Here is a 19,536-nt window from a genome sequence, read left to right on the forward strand (position 1 = left end):
TTTCCAGTATGTGAATGTCATTTCAAATTGAAAGTTTAATATTCGGGGAGAATGAAAAAGTAAACGTGTTTAGAGTCACTCATCTTAAAACAGAAGTCTTTCTTATTGCATGTAATTGCTTTCAGTCGATTTTCTTGACTTTTCAACATACTCAGTAACATTGTCACCTAACAGTAAAACTTTTGTCGCTTCAAATATGTATACTCATGCTTTTTTTTACCTAATTGTGTGTTAATAATTATGATAACATGTCTTTGTCTTGTTCATAACTTTAATGTCTTAACCTTAATTGGTTAATTCTGATATTTTATCATTTTGTATTATGAAGACTGATATTTTCACATATTATCAGGATGTGTATGCATACCGATATATACACATGTACATATATATTTTTTCTTCTATTCCCATTTCACTAAAATTTTATCATGAATAATTACTGTATTTCATTACATATGTTTTTTGACAGCCATAAAGACAATCATATGATTTTTCTCCTTTGTTTTCTTGCTTTATGAACTATAACAATAGACTTTACAATACTGGACAGTTATGAATAGAGTGTAATTTTAAAATATTGAAATTTAAAAATATTTATTCCTAAATTTGACTTGCTAATATTTGTATTTATAATTTTTCTTCTGTTTCCAAGGTAAATTGGTCTGTGATTTTCTTTTTTATAGTATCTTTGTCAATTTTTAGTATCAGTGACATTGCAGGGGTTGTAAAAATAACTGGAGAAGTTTTGTTCTGTCTGAACTTACAACAATTTAAATTAGATGGGACTTTATTTGTGAAGACTCTTAAGTAATTCGTATTTGAAATCATTTGGGCCTGCTGCCTTTTATGGGAATAAATTATTTTTACAGTATTTCAATTGTCTTTATGATTCTGATTCCATTCAGATTTTTCAACTCCTTCTAAATTCATTTCCTTTTTCTAGAAAATTGTCCATTTCATCCAGATTTTTATAACTATTGACATAAGTATGTGCCCAAGTATCAAGCAGCCAGCATGACCACTAAGGATGCAGATGTCACTGTAGATAATTTATTATGACTTAATAATTCAAAATCTCGTGACTGTGCAGAATAGACAGGTGATGTTTCTGGGTTTGCCAGCAGTGCCACCCATAGCTCCCTTCCCACCTTCACGTTGTTCCTTCTCCTCAAGTATTTATTGAGAGTTCTTATATGTTCTAACCTAAGGGCTGGCAAATTCTTTTTAAGGGCAAGTAGTAAAGTTTTATGCTTCGTGGGCCGTACTATGTTGCAACTACTCAACGCTGCTGTTGTAGCAACTGTGAACCATGCATAAAGGAATGCGCGTGGCTCCATCCCAGTGAAACTTGATTTACAAACACAGGCAATGGGGTGGATTTAAATGGCCTGTGGACTTTAGCCGACCTCTGCTCTAGGCCTGGTTCTGGGCGTTTGGGATACTGTGGGGAAAAGGAAGCAGTTTCCACTGCCGAGGAACTCATCAGTCGGCTTGTGGCGGAGACAGGTCACCTGGAAATTCTGACACTCATAATGCCCAGTACTTGGTCCACGGTGTATAAGGCACAGCCAGTGTTTGCTGAGTGAATGAGTACAACTTATAATAGCAGGAAAGACAAAGATGCAATATGAGAATGAACCAGGGTACCTAACCCACTCTGATTTCTTTTTATTTAATCTATAGGGTATTTTTACATGAGATTATTTGTTTTCCTCTGGCCACAAGATGGCCTACGTCCCTTTTGCATAGACTTTGTGATGGCTCTTTTTCTCTGAGAAGTATTTCTTTTTCTCTGAGCAATAATATCATGTCTATCATCTTGAAGTTGCCAGAATTCTGAATATGGGTAAATACAATTTTTTGTGACATAACTGTAATCCCAGCCCACTGGGGATAGTGAGAAATGTTAGGCATTAAAGACGTACTTGTTGAAGGGAATTGATGAACAAATGCATGACAATATGAATCCTCAATCTTCCATTCAGAAATGATAAGGCATGTTTGATATAAGAGCATAGGCCATGGAAACAGCTAGTATGAGTTCAAATACCAGGTCCGTTTACTAGCCACGTGATAGTGGACAAGTTAAGTTACCTCTCTGTGCCTCAGTTTTTCTAATGTGTAAAATGGAGGTTAAGTTTCCCCTGAATTAATATTGTTATTGTGAGGATTAAGTGAATTAATGCACATAAGTCTATAAAAACTATCTGGCACATAGTAAACACTTACTAATTGTTACACATTATTATTAGTGCGGCAAATAAAATGCAGCTAATGTAAATATGAACACTGTGTGTCTCATTGGACACACATTTCATATTTTTTACAACTGGTATGTTGTAAACACCAGCCAGTCAGAACGGTTGCTGGCCTGAGAGCTGACAGAGGCTCAGACTAGGGCATCAGGGAGCCCTGAGAAGCTCTGGAAGAGTAGCCAGGGTGGCAGACAGGCTCTCAGGGAGAAAGGCCAGTAGCTGCTTTCCAGCCCACCCAGGAGTGTTGTAATATTCCAACATCCGCCCCCACAGCATGGACGGAGAGCACCTGCTAGTGTCAGCACCTTGACAGTGACAGAGAGTATTATTTTTTGTATTTATATGCCTGTGTTTATTTAATTATAATGCTAATTTCCTACCCAGTTACAGTATAGACTAGCTGAAATTAATATTTATTTCTGATAAAGTTCACCTGTAAACTGTGACTCTCTCATTGGCTTACTCTTGTTTTCTCGTTTCCCTTTAGATATATGCAAAAAACCTGGTGAATGCCGACCGTTGCGCACTTTTCCAGGTAGACCATAAGAACAAGGAGTTGTATTCAGACCTTTTTGATATCGGAGAGGAAAAGGAAGGAAAACCTGTCTTCAAGAAGACCAAAGAGATAAGGTACAGCTGGAAGTAGCGTGTCGGTTGCTGTGACGGCAGCTGTGCAGCTGCTCGGTTACCCACTTGTCTGTGCCTATTCACAGGTGTGCTGACAGCACTTGTCATACTGTGATATCATTCCCACCAGGACCCGCCTCCTGAAGGTAGTACTTCTGGGAATGACCTTGCAGTGCCAGCGAAACCGCGCCTAGGAAGCTTTAGCGTCACTCCTGGAAATGCCGTCTTCCGGAGGCGGTCCTTTTGGAAATCATGTTGGAAAAACTTACTAGTGCTGCCAGGTAGGTAAAGGTGCACCCCACCTGGAGTCTGCAAGGTTTCCTGTGTCTAGGAGCAGGTGTGCTTAAACAATCCGGACCCCACCCTTCCCAGCGTATAGCGCTGTCTCAGAGTCCAGACCATAGTGGAAGTTGACCTGGTATACCGGATAACTTCAGCACATTATTCTATCCCCAACAGTTGGCTTAATCGATCACAGAGCACACTTTTGTTGCATCTTGAAACTGCAGCCTTCTTCGTTCTTTAAGTGGCAGCTGTTGTCACTTAGGTGAGCAGAATGGCGTTTGGCTGGTAGAGGTGCGGTGGCTCAGTCCTATGACAGTCTGGGCACCTACAAGGGGTACTGTCACAGAACTGCTAAGAATCAAGCGTAACATTCAGAAATTGTATTATTTTAGATATTTGCATTTCTTTTGCTTTATATTGATATATATTGTTTAACTACTTTTCCACATAGTACTCTAAAGTACCTTGGTAGTTACAACTTGCTAGTAAAATGCTGTTCCTTATTAATAAGAATTGCTATTCACTTGGGCCGTCTGTCATACAAGGAAACATGAGATGTGGTCTGCACTGGGCCTCACTACTGCCCACCACTGGGTGCTTCCCATTCTATCGTCCTGGGGTAATAGAACCTATATTCCATATGCAACATAACTCTGACTTACAGGCACCGTTTAGGTTTTTTAAAAAGTTGTTTTAGTTTTTGTTTGTCTGTTTAGAGCTCAGTAGATCAGTCTGGATATAGTCATTTAGGTAAAGTCATTTCTCTTGCTGAAGGTTTGAGTGTTCCCTAACAGTGCTGGCATCGATCTCATTTTGAAGATGTTAACTTGGGAGCCTGTATTTACAAGTGTGGGAAAAACAGTGAGGGGGATACGGTTGGCTGTAGCTCTCTCGGCTGACCGAGCGATGCCAGCCATTTATGTGAGGACTGGCCCCTCAGTTATGGCTTCCACTGACCAGAGGTAGCAAACCACACCGAGCTACTCCTAGACCAAGAAAATAAGCATAAACCATGAAGTGGATTCTGATGCTCTGCTCAAGGCACTCTAATTTGTTGTGGTCATGTTGTTCAAAGCACAAGAAAAGCGGGGCAAAAACAACCTTGCACTTTATGCAGCACAAAGTTGGGTTCACTTTTTGGTGTTTTAAGGAAGTTAGTTCTCTTTGGTGTTGATTCTCTTTTGAATTTTCCTTAGGGAAATCCTTAGGGTGGAGCTTTATTTCAATAATGATTATTTTCTATAATGTTGAAAATGTAATATTACGAAAGTAATTTTTGAGCTATTGAAATATGTAGATATTGTGATTGTAATCATCTTAACTAAATTTTGAATGAATCCATGTTTGATTATAATATCGTAATGAGAAAACTATTTATAAATATAAGAATATTTTTTTAACATCTTTATTGGAGTATAATTGCTTTACAGTGTGGTGTTAGAATATATTTCTGTATAAAAATGCTGATATTAGATATCAAAACATATTTAAGTGTAATGAGATAATGCCTGTATTTTGGCTGTTTTAAAATTTAACAAATTAGAGGAGTAAAAATACTACAAGATGTAAATTGTGTTATTTTGGTATAGTAGTTGTATTGCAAATGCCTTAAAATTCAAGTCCTGTATCTCAAAGATCACAGATACCCTGTGGTTTTGGTGATATGTGTGGTGGAACGTACCCTGGCGTTGACCTGCATTCTTGTTTTTATTGTGTCACTCATATTTCAAGAGTGTTGGCAAGTTATTGAACCCATATGGGTCTCAGTTCACAGTGAGAATTAATTAAGACAATTTATGTTGAAGCATCTTGTAAATTATAAGGTATTTTGCAAATATAAAAGATTATTATTGGTCAGTGCAGGAGAATGCTAGTTAATTTTTCAATTTCAGCTTGTGATTCGGTATAATTTAATACATCGTGAATTATATCTTAAAACAAGGTTCTCAAGTGGTTACTATGCAGTGTTTTTATGCTTTACCTTTATGTATTTTATAATAATATGATTTAGAGTATGTAAATGTAAAATTAATACAAGCCCTTAAAGTAAAACAATCTGTTTTATTCAGTATTTGGTGGTGCTGAAATGTCTCAAATTACTTTACAACATCTGTATTTTAATTGCCACGTTCCTCTTTTTTATATGTGCAGATTCTCAATTGAGAAAGGAATTGCTGGTCAAGTGGCAAGAACAGGGGAAGTCCTGAACATTCCAGATGCCTACGCTGACCCACGCTTTAACAGGTAAGAAGGAGTTTGTGTCCTCCGTCGGCTTCTCCTTTCCGGTCCCGCTTGGCCGAAGCCTCTGAGGTAGAGCCCTAGTTCTTCGTGTCCCAACTCAGTTTTTTTTTTTTTTCCCACTTGGTGCTGTTATACTGTCTTTGAACCAGCTTATTATCAGTAGTCAGTGTTTTCAGGTATTTATCAGTATAAAATGATGGATTCTAAACCATTAATCATCTCCAGCTGCAGGGGTTTGAAATGTTATAAAAATAACTTAAAAACAAGAGTTTAAATGTATAAAGTTACTTTTCTTCATTATAGTGTCATCATTTTGTCCTGAGCATATTCTTTATCAAACAATACCTTCAAAGGCTGTAACACATAGTGATAAAAGTACTTGTTTTGAATCCTGGTTCTGTCCTTTATTGGCTCTAGAATGACCTGGAGTAAGTTACTTAATCTGGAGCCTCAGTTGTTTTCTCATCTTTAAAATGGGCACAGTAATACCTATTTTGTAGGGTTTTTTTTTTAAGATTAAGATTTTAAGATTTTTAAAATATTCATAAAAGGTCTGGCAACTTTATATGACATAAAGTAGGAACTCAATAAGTTGCAGCCTTTATTGGATATTATTGAAGTGGATATTAGGATTGCTTATAAAGATTTTTTATTTTGTTTTGAGTGTCTTTGGAGAACTAGAAACCAGTTTATATCATTCGATTTTAATAAATGTCTCAAAATTGAAATCCCAAGGTTGACGCTCGGACCACTGAAAGTAATGGTTCACATGTCTTGGCAGCAGTGCTCTGTGCATTCAGACACTGGGCTTCCTTCAAGAGACAATTAAATACCATAGGAAACAGGAGGCTTTTCAGGCGTCTGATTGATCAATGTCAGATATTCATGACTCGCATGTAAACACAGCTGTATCCTCGTAATAGATTTTATCAATACGTGAAGAGTATGCTGAAAATCTCAGGTTTTTTCTTAAAGGAACAAACTTGCTATTAAAGTACTTAAATACTGAAAATGTTTACATATCCTTATATAAAGCCTTTATATAAAAATGTATGGATCAACTATTAAGAACCTGAAAAGGCAAGCGACAGATTGTGAGAAACTATTTGCAAAATATACACGACTGTTCTGAAAAACTCTCTCGAAAACGGAACGAATTCGTTAGAATATTTTTGAGAAGGTTTTAATAAAACACTTGCAAATGTCACGTTGTCTTTGAATTTAGACGCTAGCAGTTCCATTACAGTCAATTGTAGGAGAAGCAAAACTGAGTTGAGATTTACGATAGAACGTGTGGTTTATTTTCTTCTGCCTGTTCTTTCTTCTGTCGTCTTGCTCCTTGACTCTCGCGCAGAGAGGTGGACCTGTACACAGGCTACACGACCCGGAACATCCTGTGCATGCCCATCGTGAGTCGGGGCAGCGTGATCGGCGTGGTGCAGATGGTGAACAAAATCAGCGGCAGTGCCTTCTCTAAGACGGACGAAAACAACTTCAAAATGTTTGCTGTCTTTTGTGCTTTAGCCTTACACTGTGCCAATGTAAGTAATACTTTTTAAACACCTTTCTTACTACTCAATATTAAATTTTATACCCTTTTAAATAAAGGTGTTTTTTTTTTTTTTCCCCACTTCTTTTAGAAACCCCAAACAGCGATTCCTGGTTGTGCATGTTTTAGGAAATACCTTAAAATGCCTTGGAAGAAAAAAAATCTCCTAATTTTTACATTTATTTCAGTGTGTGAATTTGTTAAAAAGAAAAATGAAGTTAACCTAAGGGTAAAACGTTCCAATGTAAGGTTTACATTTCCTGATAATCTACTGATGTGCATGAGGGGGTCATCCAAACCCTTAGCGTCTGTCACTTGTACCGCACTTGAGACTCTTGTACACAAAAAGAGAGTAATGACTCATGTCTTAACACCCGCCAGGAAAGTTTCCTTTGTGAGGAAAAGTGAGGCAGCCACTCAGCACGTTTGTCAGATGCCTTGTAGATGTTAACTCATTTAATCCTCACAACAGCCCAACCCTGTTTACTGAATAATAAGATGAGGCTCCGTTTATTTTATGAAGTCTCACTTTAAAACAGTTGAACGTATCATCTTTCTTTTAAATTTTTATATTTTAAATGAATTAAACATTTAGTATTCTATAAACTCTAGTAATCCTCTAATGACATCACTGGAATTTTGAAGTTAAGGAAAATTTTAGTAACCTTTATAAAGCCAAATCAACATAAATGGGAATTATCACCTTAGTAGTTTAGAGAAACTGTCTTTTTGGAAATAGAACGGAGTTCCATAGGAGCAAGCATATAACTAATGGAAACAGTTAAAAGAGAAACAAAAATGGCAAAAAAAAAATAACACTCTGGTGACTAGGGATAACTGTTTACAATGCGATTAGCGCTGTTTAGTAAGAGCTCCGTCCCCTCTCTGTACCACCTGGGCCCTCTCAAGGGGGTATTTATTGTTACTCGGCCCATCGGAAATAAACTAGTGCAGTTGTCAGATACTTCTTACTTCAAACACTTTCTGTACCTATGTATCTCCTCATAAATAAAAATATTGACAGTATACTTTTTTTTTTTTTTTTTTTTTTTGCTGCACCACTCAACTTATGGGATGTTAGTTTCCTGACCAGAGATTGAACCCGGGCCCTCGGCAGTGAATATGTGGAGTCCTAACCACTGGACCGCCAGAGAATTCCCTACATTTGTTTTGTTTAGTTTAAAAGTTTCAGAGAATGTAATTTCCAGTATATTCTAAATATTGATTTTCATCATTTTTAAATGTATTCGATGGAATCTATGTATTAGAACAACTTGACATTTACAATAGTCCAGTTAAAAAACACAATGACCAGCTCTTACGACTGAAAAATTTAGCATCATTCTTTTCTCTCTTTGAACATGTGTTTCTATTATGCCACAAAAGTTTATTCTAATATAATATATTTTATGCTTTATTTTGTTAATTACCCTAGGATAATAGTCTAAAACAAACATGTATAAGAAGGATTACAGATTAATTTTGACCTATAGTATTATGTCATTATTACTATATATGTGATCAAAGCAACCATGTTATTACATTTTGATAATTATCAAAAATGAAAAGTACACATTATTGGAAACTGTTGTTTCTTAATGAGATGGCTGTGGCTTAGAACAAAAATAGTTAATGTACCCATTCTTAAATTTTACCTATCATTAGAATGAAACTAGGCTTGCCATAAATTTTTTACACTTTTTATTTTGAAATAATCTCAGGCAGAAAGCAAAGTCGCAAAAATAATACAAAGAATTCCCTTATACCTTTACCCATGCTCCCCCAAATGTTAATATATTAAATGTTAATATATTAGCATTTTTGCTTTGATATTCTTTCTTTCTCCTTCTCTCTCTCATTTATAGGTATCATTTTTCTCTGATACATTTGAGAGTATGTTTCAGACAGTAAGTCTCATAACCCCTAAATACTTCAGTTTGTATTTTTGACAAACAAGGACGTCTTCTTTTTCTACTGCATAATTAAAAATAAGGAAATTCCCCTCGGTACTGTATTAGTTTGTTAGGACCGCCATAACAAACACCACAGACTGGGTGGCTCAAAGGACAGAACATTATTTGTCCACAGTTCAGGTGACTGGAAGTTAAAGGTGAGGGTGCTGGCAGGTTTGGTTTCTTCGGAGGCCTCTCTCCGTGGCTTATGGACGCCTTTCTCCTCCCTGTGTCTTCACGTGGTCTTTTCTCTGTGCAAGTCTCTGTTCCACTCTCCTCTTCTTACAAGAACACAAGTCATGTTGGGTTAGGGCCCACCCTAGCGACCACATTTTACCTTAATCACTGCTTTAAAGTCCCCATCTCCAAGCACAGTCACATCTAAGGTACTGGGGAGTAGGGTTGCAGCATATGAATTTGGGGGGGACACAATTCAGCCCCTCACAGGTACTGTACTGTTGTCTAATCTACAGACCCCTTTAATCTCCTTTAATCTGGAACCCTTCCTTACTCTGTCTTTCATGAGCTAGGCATTTTTGAAGTGTATGGGCTGGTGTTTTGCAGAGTGTTTCTTATTGGGGTTTTGTCTGGCATTTCCTCATGACTGCATCAAGGTTATCATTCGACAGGACTATCGTCAGTTTTATTTGTACTTGTCGCTTTTATTTTTAGGGAAGCCATAAGAATTGTGTTCATTTTGGGTAGATGGGAACAGGAAGAGTTTTATTATGGCAATTACTCTTAATCTGAACGCCACCTGAGCTAAGAGGCCAAAAAGTACTGACAATTCTATCATCACAAATTATTTTTAATGATTTATCAGCTGAAAATTTATTTAGGTCCACCTTCAGTGTCTTATGAAAGCTTTAGAAACCACTTTTAGACCTTATTAACACCAATATTTTAAATTTTAAATTATCTCTTTGCTTTAAGAGGTTTTTGTATTAGTGCAATTTGAGAAAGGTGTGATTTGAAATGGGATGTGGGAAAAGGTCATTTTTAGGTAAACGTACGTGTGAAAGTTAAGGCGGTGGAAATTGATCCTCTCATAATCTATCCATGTCTTCACGTATCCCTTGAAGAATTACTGTGTACTTCCCAGAATACATAAATGTCAGTTTCAGTACTATGGAGTTGATTCAGCTGTGCTGTGAGATGAGCTAGCCCAGTGGGTTCAAAGCTCTTCTGAACGCTGATTGTTGCATTATGAAGCCTGGACTCAGTCACGATTAAATGATTATACCAAGCTGAATACCAAACTGAAACAAGAAAAATAACACTCCTTCTGAAAAGTCATGAATAAGTTAACAGGCATTCTATTTTTACGTTGATTATTTAGGGTAAAGTTAGCGGAGTTCGTTTGTAGTGAAACAGACTTGTAATTTTTATAAACGCTTTGAAACGCACCAAGACTATTTCTGCTCTCCAACGATGACCGGTAGTGTATGTGCCAAGGTTGTAGTAAGTCATCACCCGCTGACAGGCTCCGGATGTAAAACTCTTCCAGATTGAGCAGACCCAGGGCTGGTTGCCTTGAAGGTGCACGCTGAAATCCAAGTAATGCAGCTTCAGCTCTCTGTGGAGTCAATCACCACTTTTTTTAACTGCAATATTTCTTCTCCTCATGAAAGCTTAAAAAAATTATATAGTTTTTGAGAGTTTCTCCAACTCAAAAAGAGTAACAGCCTCTGACGCTGCAGCTTCAGGGTACCTCCTCTTCTCCGCTTCCCTTCCCCTGGCCTTCCAGTCTGGGGTTATTTCTGTTCCAATTCAGAAAAAAGACCAATTCACATACCTTCTTTAAAGTAATACTTGGCTTTGTTGAAGCAAGCATCCTTCTAAAGAAAAAAGAAAAAGCAGACAACTCCCAATTTATGTCAGTTTCAATAAGCCAGCAGTTGGTTTCTTTACAAGAGAGTTTCTCAGCGCTTTCTTCAGCTGAGGGTGTCAGATCATAGACCTCTAGGGGAAAGACCAAGACCTGGATTCCGGTCCTCACTCGGGCGCTTACATGATGTTTCTTTGAGCAAGTCTGCTTCGCAGTTTTGAACCTTTTTTTCCCCAAGCGTCTTATGAAGATTAGTTAAAAACAAAAACTTGTATTAGCATTGTCCCAAGCAATTAATCATATCCATGGCTCCCTGCTTTACCTCAGTGTTCTACTTGTTTCTAGAGAATATACATGGATATTTGTTTAGATTGCAAATATGAAGAAGCGTTGTGCAGTGTGAAGTGACTTGTAATCGCTGGCTACTAAGTCAGATTAAACAGGTTGGTCCTGGGAAATTCAAAATATTTCTGCTCCCGAACAGATTATTATATCCTTAACAGGAGCATTTTACCACATGTAAAAGGCTTCTAATACTGACTGTGATAATGTAAGAGCATCCCTTATTGTTCAGCTCAGTGGTCTTGTTTGAGTGAAAGGCCTGTCCTGGAGGCATATGTCTTCATTCTTCTTTAGTTCATCTGTAGATCTCTTAGGTTACACCCCTTTTACTGGATTAAAGGGGCACGTCTCTGACTGGCAACATCTCCATTTTATTTTTGACAGATAATTGATAGTACTGTCAATGGAACGGTAACCCTTTAAAAGAGTAAAAGAGACTTTTAAAACTAAAAGAGTCGATTAATTTACTCATACATGTCATTTTAAAGAAACAATTTGATATGATGCAAAAAGCTAACAGGATAGTAAATACCTGTTACATCTTTTGCCTAGAAAAAACCAGTCCTTTAAAAGCAGATTAGCTGTGTACATTTTGAATCGAGAGACATTTAACATTAAAGGAAGGTGGAAAAAATCATTATTAAAATGAAACCAATTGGCTAGGAACAGATTTAATAAACGGTCCAAACTTTATTCATTCCTGAATTCAACCACCACGTACTGCGTGTCTTTTCTCTACCAGAAGGTGACTATTAAGGTGACTATAATATAAGAAGTCCTCTTAATCGATGTAACACTGACTCTGGGACAGGCACTATTCTGGACACTTTACGTATAAAAACTCGTTTCATTAGTCCCACAACAATCCTGAGTGAGTATCATTAGCTCCACTTGACAGGAGGAAAAATGGACACGTAGCGTTTAAGTGATTTGCGGAAGGTCTCACAGCAAGTGTGTGACAGAGCCAGGCTCTGAATGTGTGTAAGCCTGGCTTTGGAGCCCTGGCTATGCTGTCCTTCACTTGTCTTTAAGAAAGACAAGCTTTGTAAACACTTCTACCTAGGATTTGGTCAAGGAAAAAATATCATTGCTTTGCATTTGATGCTGTGGTTTCCATAAACTAGAATAACCGTGCAGGCAAAGGAAGTCACACATCAAATGGTGTATTTTTTCAACAGTATACCTTTAATCACTCAATTCGTTTTTTATCAACTCAGTTCTTAGGGGGCGTAAATCTGTTGATGTTTCCTTGTGTTGGTCTCTTCTTTCTTGGATTTATTCATCCATTCATTCACTTACTTATTTACTTGATCTTTACTTATTTACTCAAATTGATCTGGAATTACTTGCCCTGCGGGAGACCTACGTGACCTTCACAGAGTCCTCAGTTCAGTAACTGGTCTCAGTAGCCACAGCGAGGTCCCTCGTCCCACACAGGCCTTCAAGTCCCAGACCACGAAGCACAGCCTCTGCTGGGTCTGGTGTTTCTCTCGCCCACTGCAGCACTGTTTTATGCCGCTAAATACGTAGCACAGGGTCTCTTGCTCATGCCCCTGTGTAGTGTGTCTTTCATTTTAGGTTTATTTAGGGGACCAAATTAATTTTATTAACGATATCACTTAATGCTGTTGGCAAACATCATATTGAAAATTTGTACTCTAGCAAATATTTTGTCAATTAGGTTGGAAACGTGAATTGCGTAGAAAGGGGAAAAGAGCACACGGTTTATAATGGCAGAAGCTAAGTTACTTTTATCTTGTGGATTGCCCATACCCAGTGGCATGCTGGTAAAGCCTGCTCTCTACCCAAGAAGAGGCCTTATTTTTAGCGTTTCCCAGTTTCTGTGGAGTGCGGGCTCCCACTACGGACTCTCTCAAGCTCCCACATAACGTACTGAGTGCAGACTTGCGAGGCGATGTGCATAGTCGGCACTTGCAAGACGGCACAGACGCCCCTGCCACTCAAGAATCCTTCACCAGACTAAGACATCAAGGAGCCAAACGGAGCGGCAACAGTGCCGGTGTCGTCCCAGATGAGCAGATGGTAGCTGCCGACAGCACTGAGAGCTTAACGGCCTTTGCCCGAGTTTGTTCTCAGTTCCTTAAGTGCGTTACGCGCTGAACCCTCGTATTCTTCCTGGCTTGGGTACCGCAGTGTCCACAGTCTGTACCTGGGAGACTGAGGCACAGGGAATTAGGTCAGTTACTTAAAGGTGTACCGTTAGTGAACGTCGGAGCGGAGATTCAACCCAGGCAGGTGATGCGGAGTCTGGTTCTTAGTGGCTTTGCCTTTAAGTGATTCCGGGCCTGTCATGACGTGAATAATATTAGGGCGTCCTCCAGACATCACCGTGTCTACTCGCAGTGATGATTGTTGTAGAAATAGGCACAAGAAAAACATTCTGAAGCATCTCTAAGTATTCTTGGATGCCAATATATTTAGAGATGCCATTTTATAAAATTATAAGTGGTGGTATTCTTACCATGTGGTAGAAGTATGCTAGGTTATATTCCTGTTTCCAGGTCCTCTTTCTTCTGTCTTTTGTGACTTTTCCATATCCTAGAGCCTAAGATTGAAACACCATCAGAATAAATGGCAGCCACCTCTGCTTGCAGTCTCTTCCGTCTAGACAGTGAGCCCAAGATTAATTCCTCAGCTGTCATAGGCAGTTCATGCAAAATCAGCTTAGACAGCGTGGTTTTCTCCTTCATTAATAATTTGCAGTAGGATGAATACGGTAAAATCATTTACTAATAATATTACATTATATTATTTTCTACTATTCATATTGAAGGGCATTTAGAAAACGGGGACCAAAGTAGCTATAAAATTTGCCAAAACGAATTATTTTTTGCCGTAAAGTTAAAATGCATGTTACTTCCCTACGCTGACTACAAAATAGAATAAAAATAAAATAAATAAATAAATCTAAATTGAATAGTTTATATATTTGTAAACATTATAAATTTATTGAAACTATAAATATAAGTTTATAAATAAAAGTAATAAATAAAAATATAGCTTATTCTAATTGGAGGTCATAAGCTTGTAAAATGATAAATGACAGGATTTTTGTGAGAGTTACGTGAAGTAGTGCATGCAAAGCACTTAGAACGCTGCCTGCCACAGAGTTAGTGCTCACTAGTATTAATGACCGTAATAGCAGTATTATTTTGCTACCTAACGTATAATAGCTACTTTTACTAGCATCCCCCATGGAATTACACTGAATAACAGGTAATACCGAATCACGGTAAATACTGAGTAATTCCTGTTGACTGTTCACCCTCCTACAAGAACCTACAGTATCATCTCGAGTGGAAGGCAAGTGACAGTCCATTGAGGGGTAGGAGGAAAATGTGAGAACTTCTTTTAGGTAAATGATATTAAAGAAACTACAGTTTCTTGATTGGTCATACACGGATGGAGCTTTCATCCAGTTCATGCGTCAGGTCGTTGTGTCTTGTCCAGGGTGTGGAGTCCCCTGTGACAGAGTGGGCCTTCTACAAGGAGGAAGAGATGACAGTGGTGTCCAGCCTGCACTTTTAAGCCCCATCCTGGCTTTTCCTCAACCGTATAAGGAGGACAGCTTTGCAGTGTACATTCATTTCCATTGTACTACCAAGGATTTCCTGCTATGAGGCAAAGCACTTGGAATAGTTATTAAATTCACTGATTATTTACACATATTTCTTTCACAAAAAGGTAACTCCAAATTGCTGATCTTTTCTGATGACAAATGACAATGTTTTGTTACTTAGAAGACATATTCAAAGAAATAAGCATTTAATCTGAACTTTCAAATTGCAAGTAACATTAACACTGAAAAAGAAGATAATTGCTTTTCCAAATAAACTCATGCCATAAAGAGAGTACTTTGAAAACGGATGTTTTCATCACAATCATGTGACTTTTTTTGCTGAAATTTATGTGTCACACATACAAATTATCACATACCTTTACAAAGACTGGGAGCAAACTTTTTAAAAAAACTTTACTGGGGTTTATAAATATCCAGTGAACTGCGTGCGTTTAGAGCATACAGTTTGACAGGTGTATATGCACACAGCCCAGTGCAAGCATCACCACCTCAAGATGACGGATGTACCCATCACCCCCTCAAGTTTCTGTGGCCCCTTTGTGATCCCTCCCATGGGACCCTCCCCATCTTCATCCCCCAGTTTCAAGTAACCACTGACCTACTTTCTATAACTTACTTTGCATTTTCTAGAACTATTTTTTATAATTGGAATCATAAAATCTGTGTTCCTTTTTACCTGGCTTCTTTCACTTAGCACACTTATTTTGAGATTCATCCATGACATTGCGTGTGTACATAGTTCATTCTTTTTTATTACTGAGTATTCCATTGAATGGATATGAGCTGTTTATTTAGTCACCTGTTGACGGACATTTGAGCTATTTCATTTCTGGCTGTTACAAATAAAGCTGCACACGTCTTTGCGTGGGCATACGCTTTAATTTCCCTTGAGTAAACAAATCCCTAGAATGGTGGGGTCATCCGGTGAGGGGATGTTTAAGAAACTGCCAAACCGTTTTCCAAAGTGGTTGTACGTTCCCAATATCACTGTGTGTGTTCCAGTTTCTCCACATTTGCCACCTCCATGTCTTCTTTGGTGAAGTGTCTTCTCAAATCGTTTGCCTATTTTTTGTTTGTGATTGTCTGTTTTTTTAAATTGAGTTTTAATACTTCTTTTATATATTCTAGATACAACTCATCTATCAGATTGCTTATTTGCAAATATTTGCTCCCAGCGTTTGGCTTGTCATTCTCCTAACAGTTTCTTTCTAAGAGCAGTTCTTACTTTGAAGAAGTCTAATTTATGATTTGTTCTTTTTATGATCATGCTTTCAGCATTGTATCAAAGAAATATTTGCCTAACCTAAGACCACAAAGATTTTCTCCTATGTTGTCTTCTAGAAGTTTTATAGTTTTACATTTTGAGTAAATTTTTGTATATGGTACAAGGGAAGGATCAACATTTATTTGTTTATTTGGCCTACCGGTGCCCAGTTGATCCAGCTCCCTTTGTTGTATAGACTCTTCTTTCTCCACTAACTTGCCTCTGCACCCTCGTTGAAAACCAACCGACCATATACGTTTAGGAGTATGATGTTCTCCTGATGAACTGACCCCTTTATCATTTGAAATGATCTTCTTTATCCCTGGTAATAGTCTTTGCTCTGAAATCTACTTTATTTGATACAAGTACAGCCATTCCCACTTTCTCTAGACTGATGTTAAATGTTAAATATCTTTTTCAGCCTTTTACTTTTACCCTAGTTGAGTCTTTATATTTAAAGTAGGATTCCTGTAAACAGCATGAGTTGGGGTTTTGCTGTTCTATTCAATCAGATAACCTTTTCTTTTTTAATGGGGATATTGAGACCAGGCACATTTTATGTTTAGGTATAAGTCCATCAACTTGTTATTTGTTTTGTTTGTTCCATCTGTTTTTTATTTCCTTTTCCCTCTCTGTCTTCAAAAGTTGAATTTTTAAAAAATTTTATTTTATGAAACAGCTTTTAATTCATTAAAATCTTCCCCATGAATAATTTCATTGAGTGTCATTGGTTTTGAACCTGACTGATAATATATAAAGATGCAACTGATTAGTTTGCAAGATTAACTGATTTACATCAGGGAGAATGGAAATTTATCTGAATTTCAGTCAAAAATATTAGTCATTAGGGAGCAAAACTGTAAGTGTGATATTTAAGAACAGTCAATACTCCCTTTATTCCATCTGGATCCGCATACTTTTTGGCATATTCTTCTCCAATAGTACAACTGTTTCTAAGTATTAAACTTGACGCCACCATCTCACAAAGTAGTAAAGAAAAAAACTTGACAGTTGATAACATACAATTACAGTGCTTCATTTCAAAATATATCATTGTTTAGTATGAACAAAAAGAGTCTTGTTTACTAAGTAAATAAAATTCAGTATTTAAGAAATATGTACTTTTTATCTTTTAAAATTTCTATTTTAGTTTGTTTCATAATATAAACAATATATTAGCACAGTGCATGGGCATATAATTGCTGAAGGAGTATACGTTTATTATGCGTGCGTCTTTAAATTTATCTTACCAGTAAAGAACTTTACAGTCGAACATTTTTCAGACTCCCCGGACTAGAGGACTTTGAGATCACCAAGAATTAAGCTAAATATTTTTAAAAGGAGACAGAGAAAAAAATATCTTAACTCTTGTCTCATTTAGTCTCTGTCTCGGTCCATTTGTGCTGCTATAACAAAATACACGGACCAGGTAGCAGGTAGCTTATAAACAGCAGACATTTATTTCTCACATTCTGGAGGCTAGGAGTCCGAGAATAAGGTACCGGGTAATCTCTCTACCCAGAGATAATGTCTGGCAAAAAGACATTTGTTACGGAATTTCATAAGTCTTTTAAAAAGGAGATATAATTTTTAAAAAAAACTATTTGTATCTTCAAAGTCACATGCGTCATAGATATCTTCAGTGTATATGGAAATATATATATAGCAATAGTAGTTAATGGAAAGTAATAGTGAATCCAATTATAGTTCTGCTTTTTTTATACCGAATTCTGAACTTTAATGACAAAACTACTTTAAACATTCTTTAATATTTTTTCTCTGTTGGATTTGCTTTCCAGATGTATCATAGAATTCGTCATTCGGAGTGCATTTACCGGGTCACCATGGAGAAGCTGTCCTATCATAGCATTTGTACTGCAGAGGAATGGCAAGGCCTCATGCATTTCAACCTTCCCGCCCGTCTTTGCAAAGAAATTGAATTGTGAGAGTTTTGTCTTGTCAGTTTCTTCAGGAACAGATTTTTAATTTGATTGAATTTAAAGTGAAATGGGTTCTAGAATTCGAATCATAAATATCATATTACATGTGTGGTTTCTTGTGTTGCCATTTTCCCCCTGGAAGGAAGGAAAGGCCAGATCTCTTTATCTTTAAAAAAAAAAAAGTCTGAACACCATTTTGAAATGATTTAACCTAAATGTTAGCTTTTCTCTTTAGTCTTTTGCACACTTTACGCTATGTAATATTTAATATTCAAAATGACATTTAATATCAGATAGCTGAAAGTTTTCATTTCCATATAATTTTAAATTTACAAATTAAATCTGAGAATTTAGTAATAAATGGTTCAACTTTCACACTTTGTTTCTAATCCTATGCTAATGTATTTGTTACTGGTGGTAGGACCTGCCCATTAGAAGTACAAGCCAACACTATATAACTACATAAAAAATCTTCAGAAGTGATCCAGAGCTGATATTTGTTTATACTTGGAAATATAGTATTCTTAAATTAATTAAACAAGGAGGCCGTTAGACTGATGTGACTTTAATGCCCTGGTGGCCTAGTAAACAAACCTGTAAATCGAAACCTGTAAATGCCTCAAGGTAACGAGATGGAAATGCTAAGGACAGCCAGTTCTGAACAGCTAACTAGGCTTTAAGCTGTAGCCAATCAAATAATTTCTTTTCTTTTGCATCTTCTCTTTAGATGTGTTTCCATGGCTCCTGTCACCAAAGCACTCCTAACTGCTTTAAATTGGTGCTGCCCTATTCAAATGGGTTTTTGCTCAAATAAACTCTTAAGATTTTTAATATGCCTCAGTTTATCTTTTAACAGTATACGTATTATATAGTGTGTGTGTGTGTATATATATATATGTATATATATATAGTATATGTTGTGATATAATAAGAAATATATGACTATAGTCTTTGTAGCTAGTTCTTGGCACAGAGCTCCTTTTACTCTTGTAATTCCCTGAGTGATCTGGGTGAGAGAGGCATCTTTTGTTACTCATATTAAACCTCTTTCAGCCACCCTGAGTTTCTGAGTGGCTCTCGGAGGATGAGGGCCAGTTGCCAGAGAAACCAGCATATGATTAGAGGGTTGGAAGTCAGCCTTACTCTTGGACTCCTTTCCAGGGAGAACTGGGGATTAAGCTAATCACCAGTGATCCGTGATTTAGTCAACAGTACCCATGTACTGGAACCTCCAAAAAACCCTAACCAAGGGGTTCGGCGAGTTTCCAGGTTGGTGAAGGCATCAGGTGCTATAAAGGGGGTGCCCCCAGAGAGGCATGGGAGCTCCACAACCCTCCCCCCTACCTTACCCTGTGCACCTCTTTTGCTTGGCTCTTCCTGCGTGTATCCCTCATAATAAACCGGTAGTAGTAAACGAAGTGGCTCCCTGAGTTCCGGAGCCGTCCTAGTGCATCATCTGACCTGAGGAGGGGCTGTGGGAACAGCCGATGGATTAGAAGTGTGGGTGGCCTGGGCTTGTGATTGACGTTTCAAGTGGGGGCAGCCTGTGGGCCTGCGCCCCTAACCTCTGGGGGTCTGCATCAACTCCAGGTAGTGACAGAATTGAACTGAATTGCAGGAAATCAGCTGGCGTCTGCGGAGAACCGGAGAAT

The 19,536-nt window shown here is 37.6% G+C and overlaps 1 protein-coding gene across 1 annotated transcript in view; it reads left to right on the forward strand.

Moving 5' to 3' along the window:
• PDE10A (phosphodiesterase 10A) overlaps positions 1-19,536 on the forward strand; it is a 292,932-nt gene that overhangs the window by 223,041 nt on the left and 50,355 nt on the right. The window contains 4 exon segments of the mRNA XM_061207662.1: positions 2,743-2,885; positions 5,319-5,411; positions 6,763-6,949; positions 17,744-17,886. Coding sequence (XP_061063645.1) covers positions 2,743-2,885; positions 5,319-5,411; positions 6,763-6,949; positions 17,744-17,886 — 566 coding nt within the window.

Source organism: Eubalaena glacialis, chromosome 12 (genome assembly GCF_028564815.1).
Source record: "Eubalaena glacialis isolate mEubGla1 chromosome 12, mEubGla1.1.hap2.+ XY, whole genome shotgun sequence".
NCBI lineage: Eukaryota > Metazoa > Chordata > Mammalia > Artiodactyla > Balaenidae > Eubalaena > Eubalaena glacialis.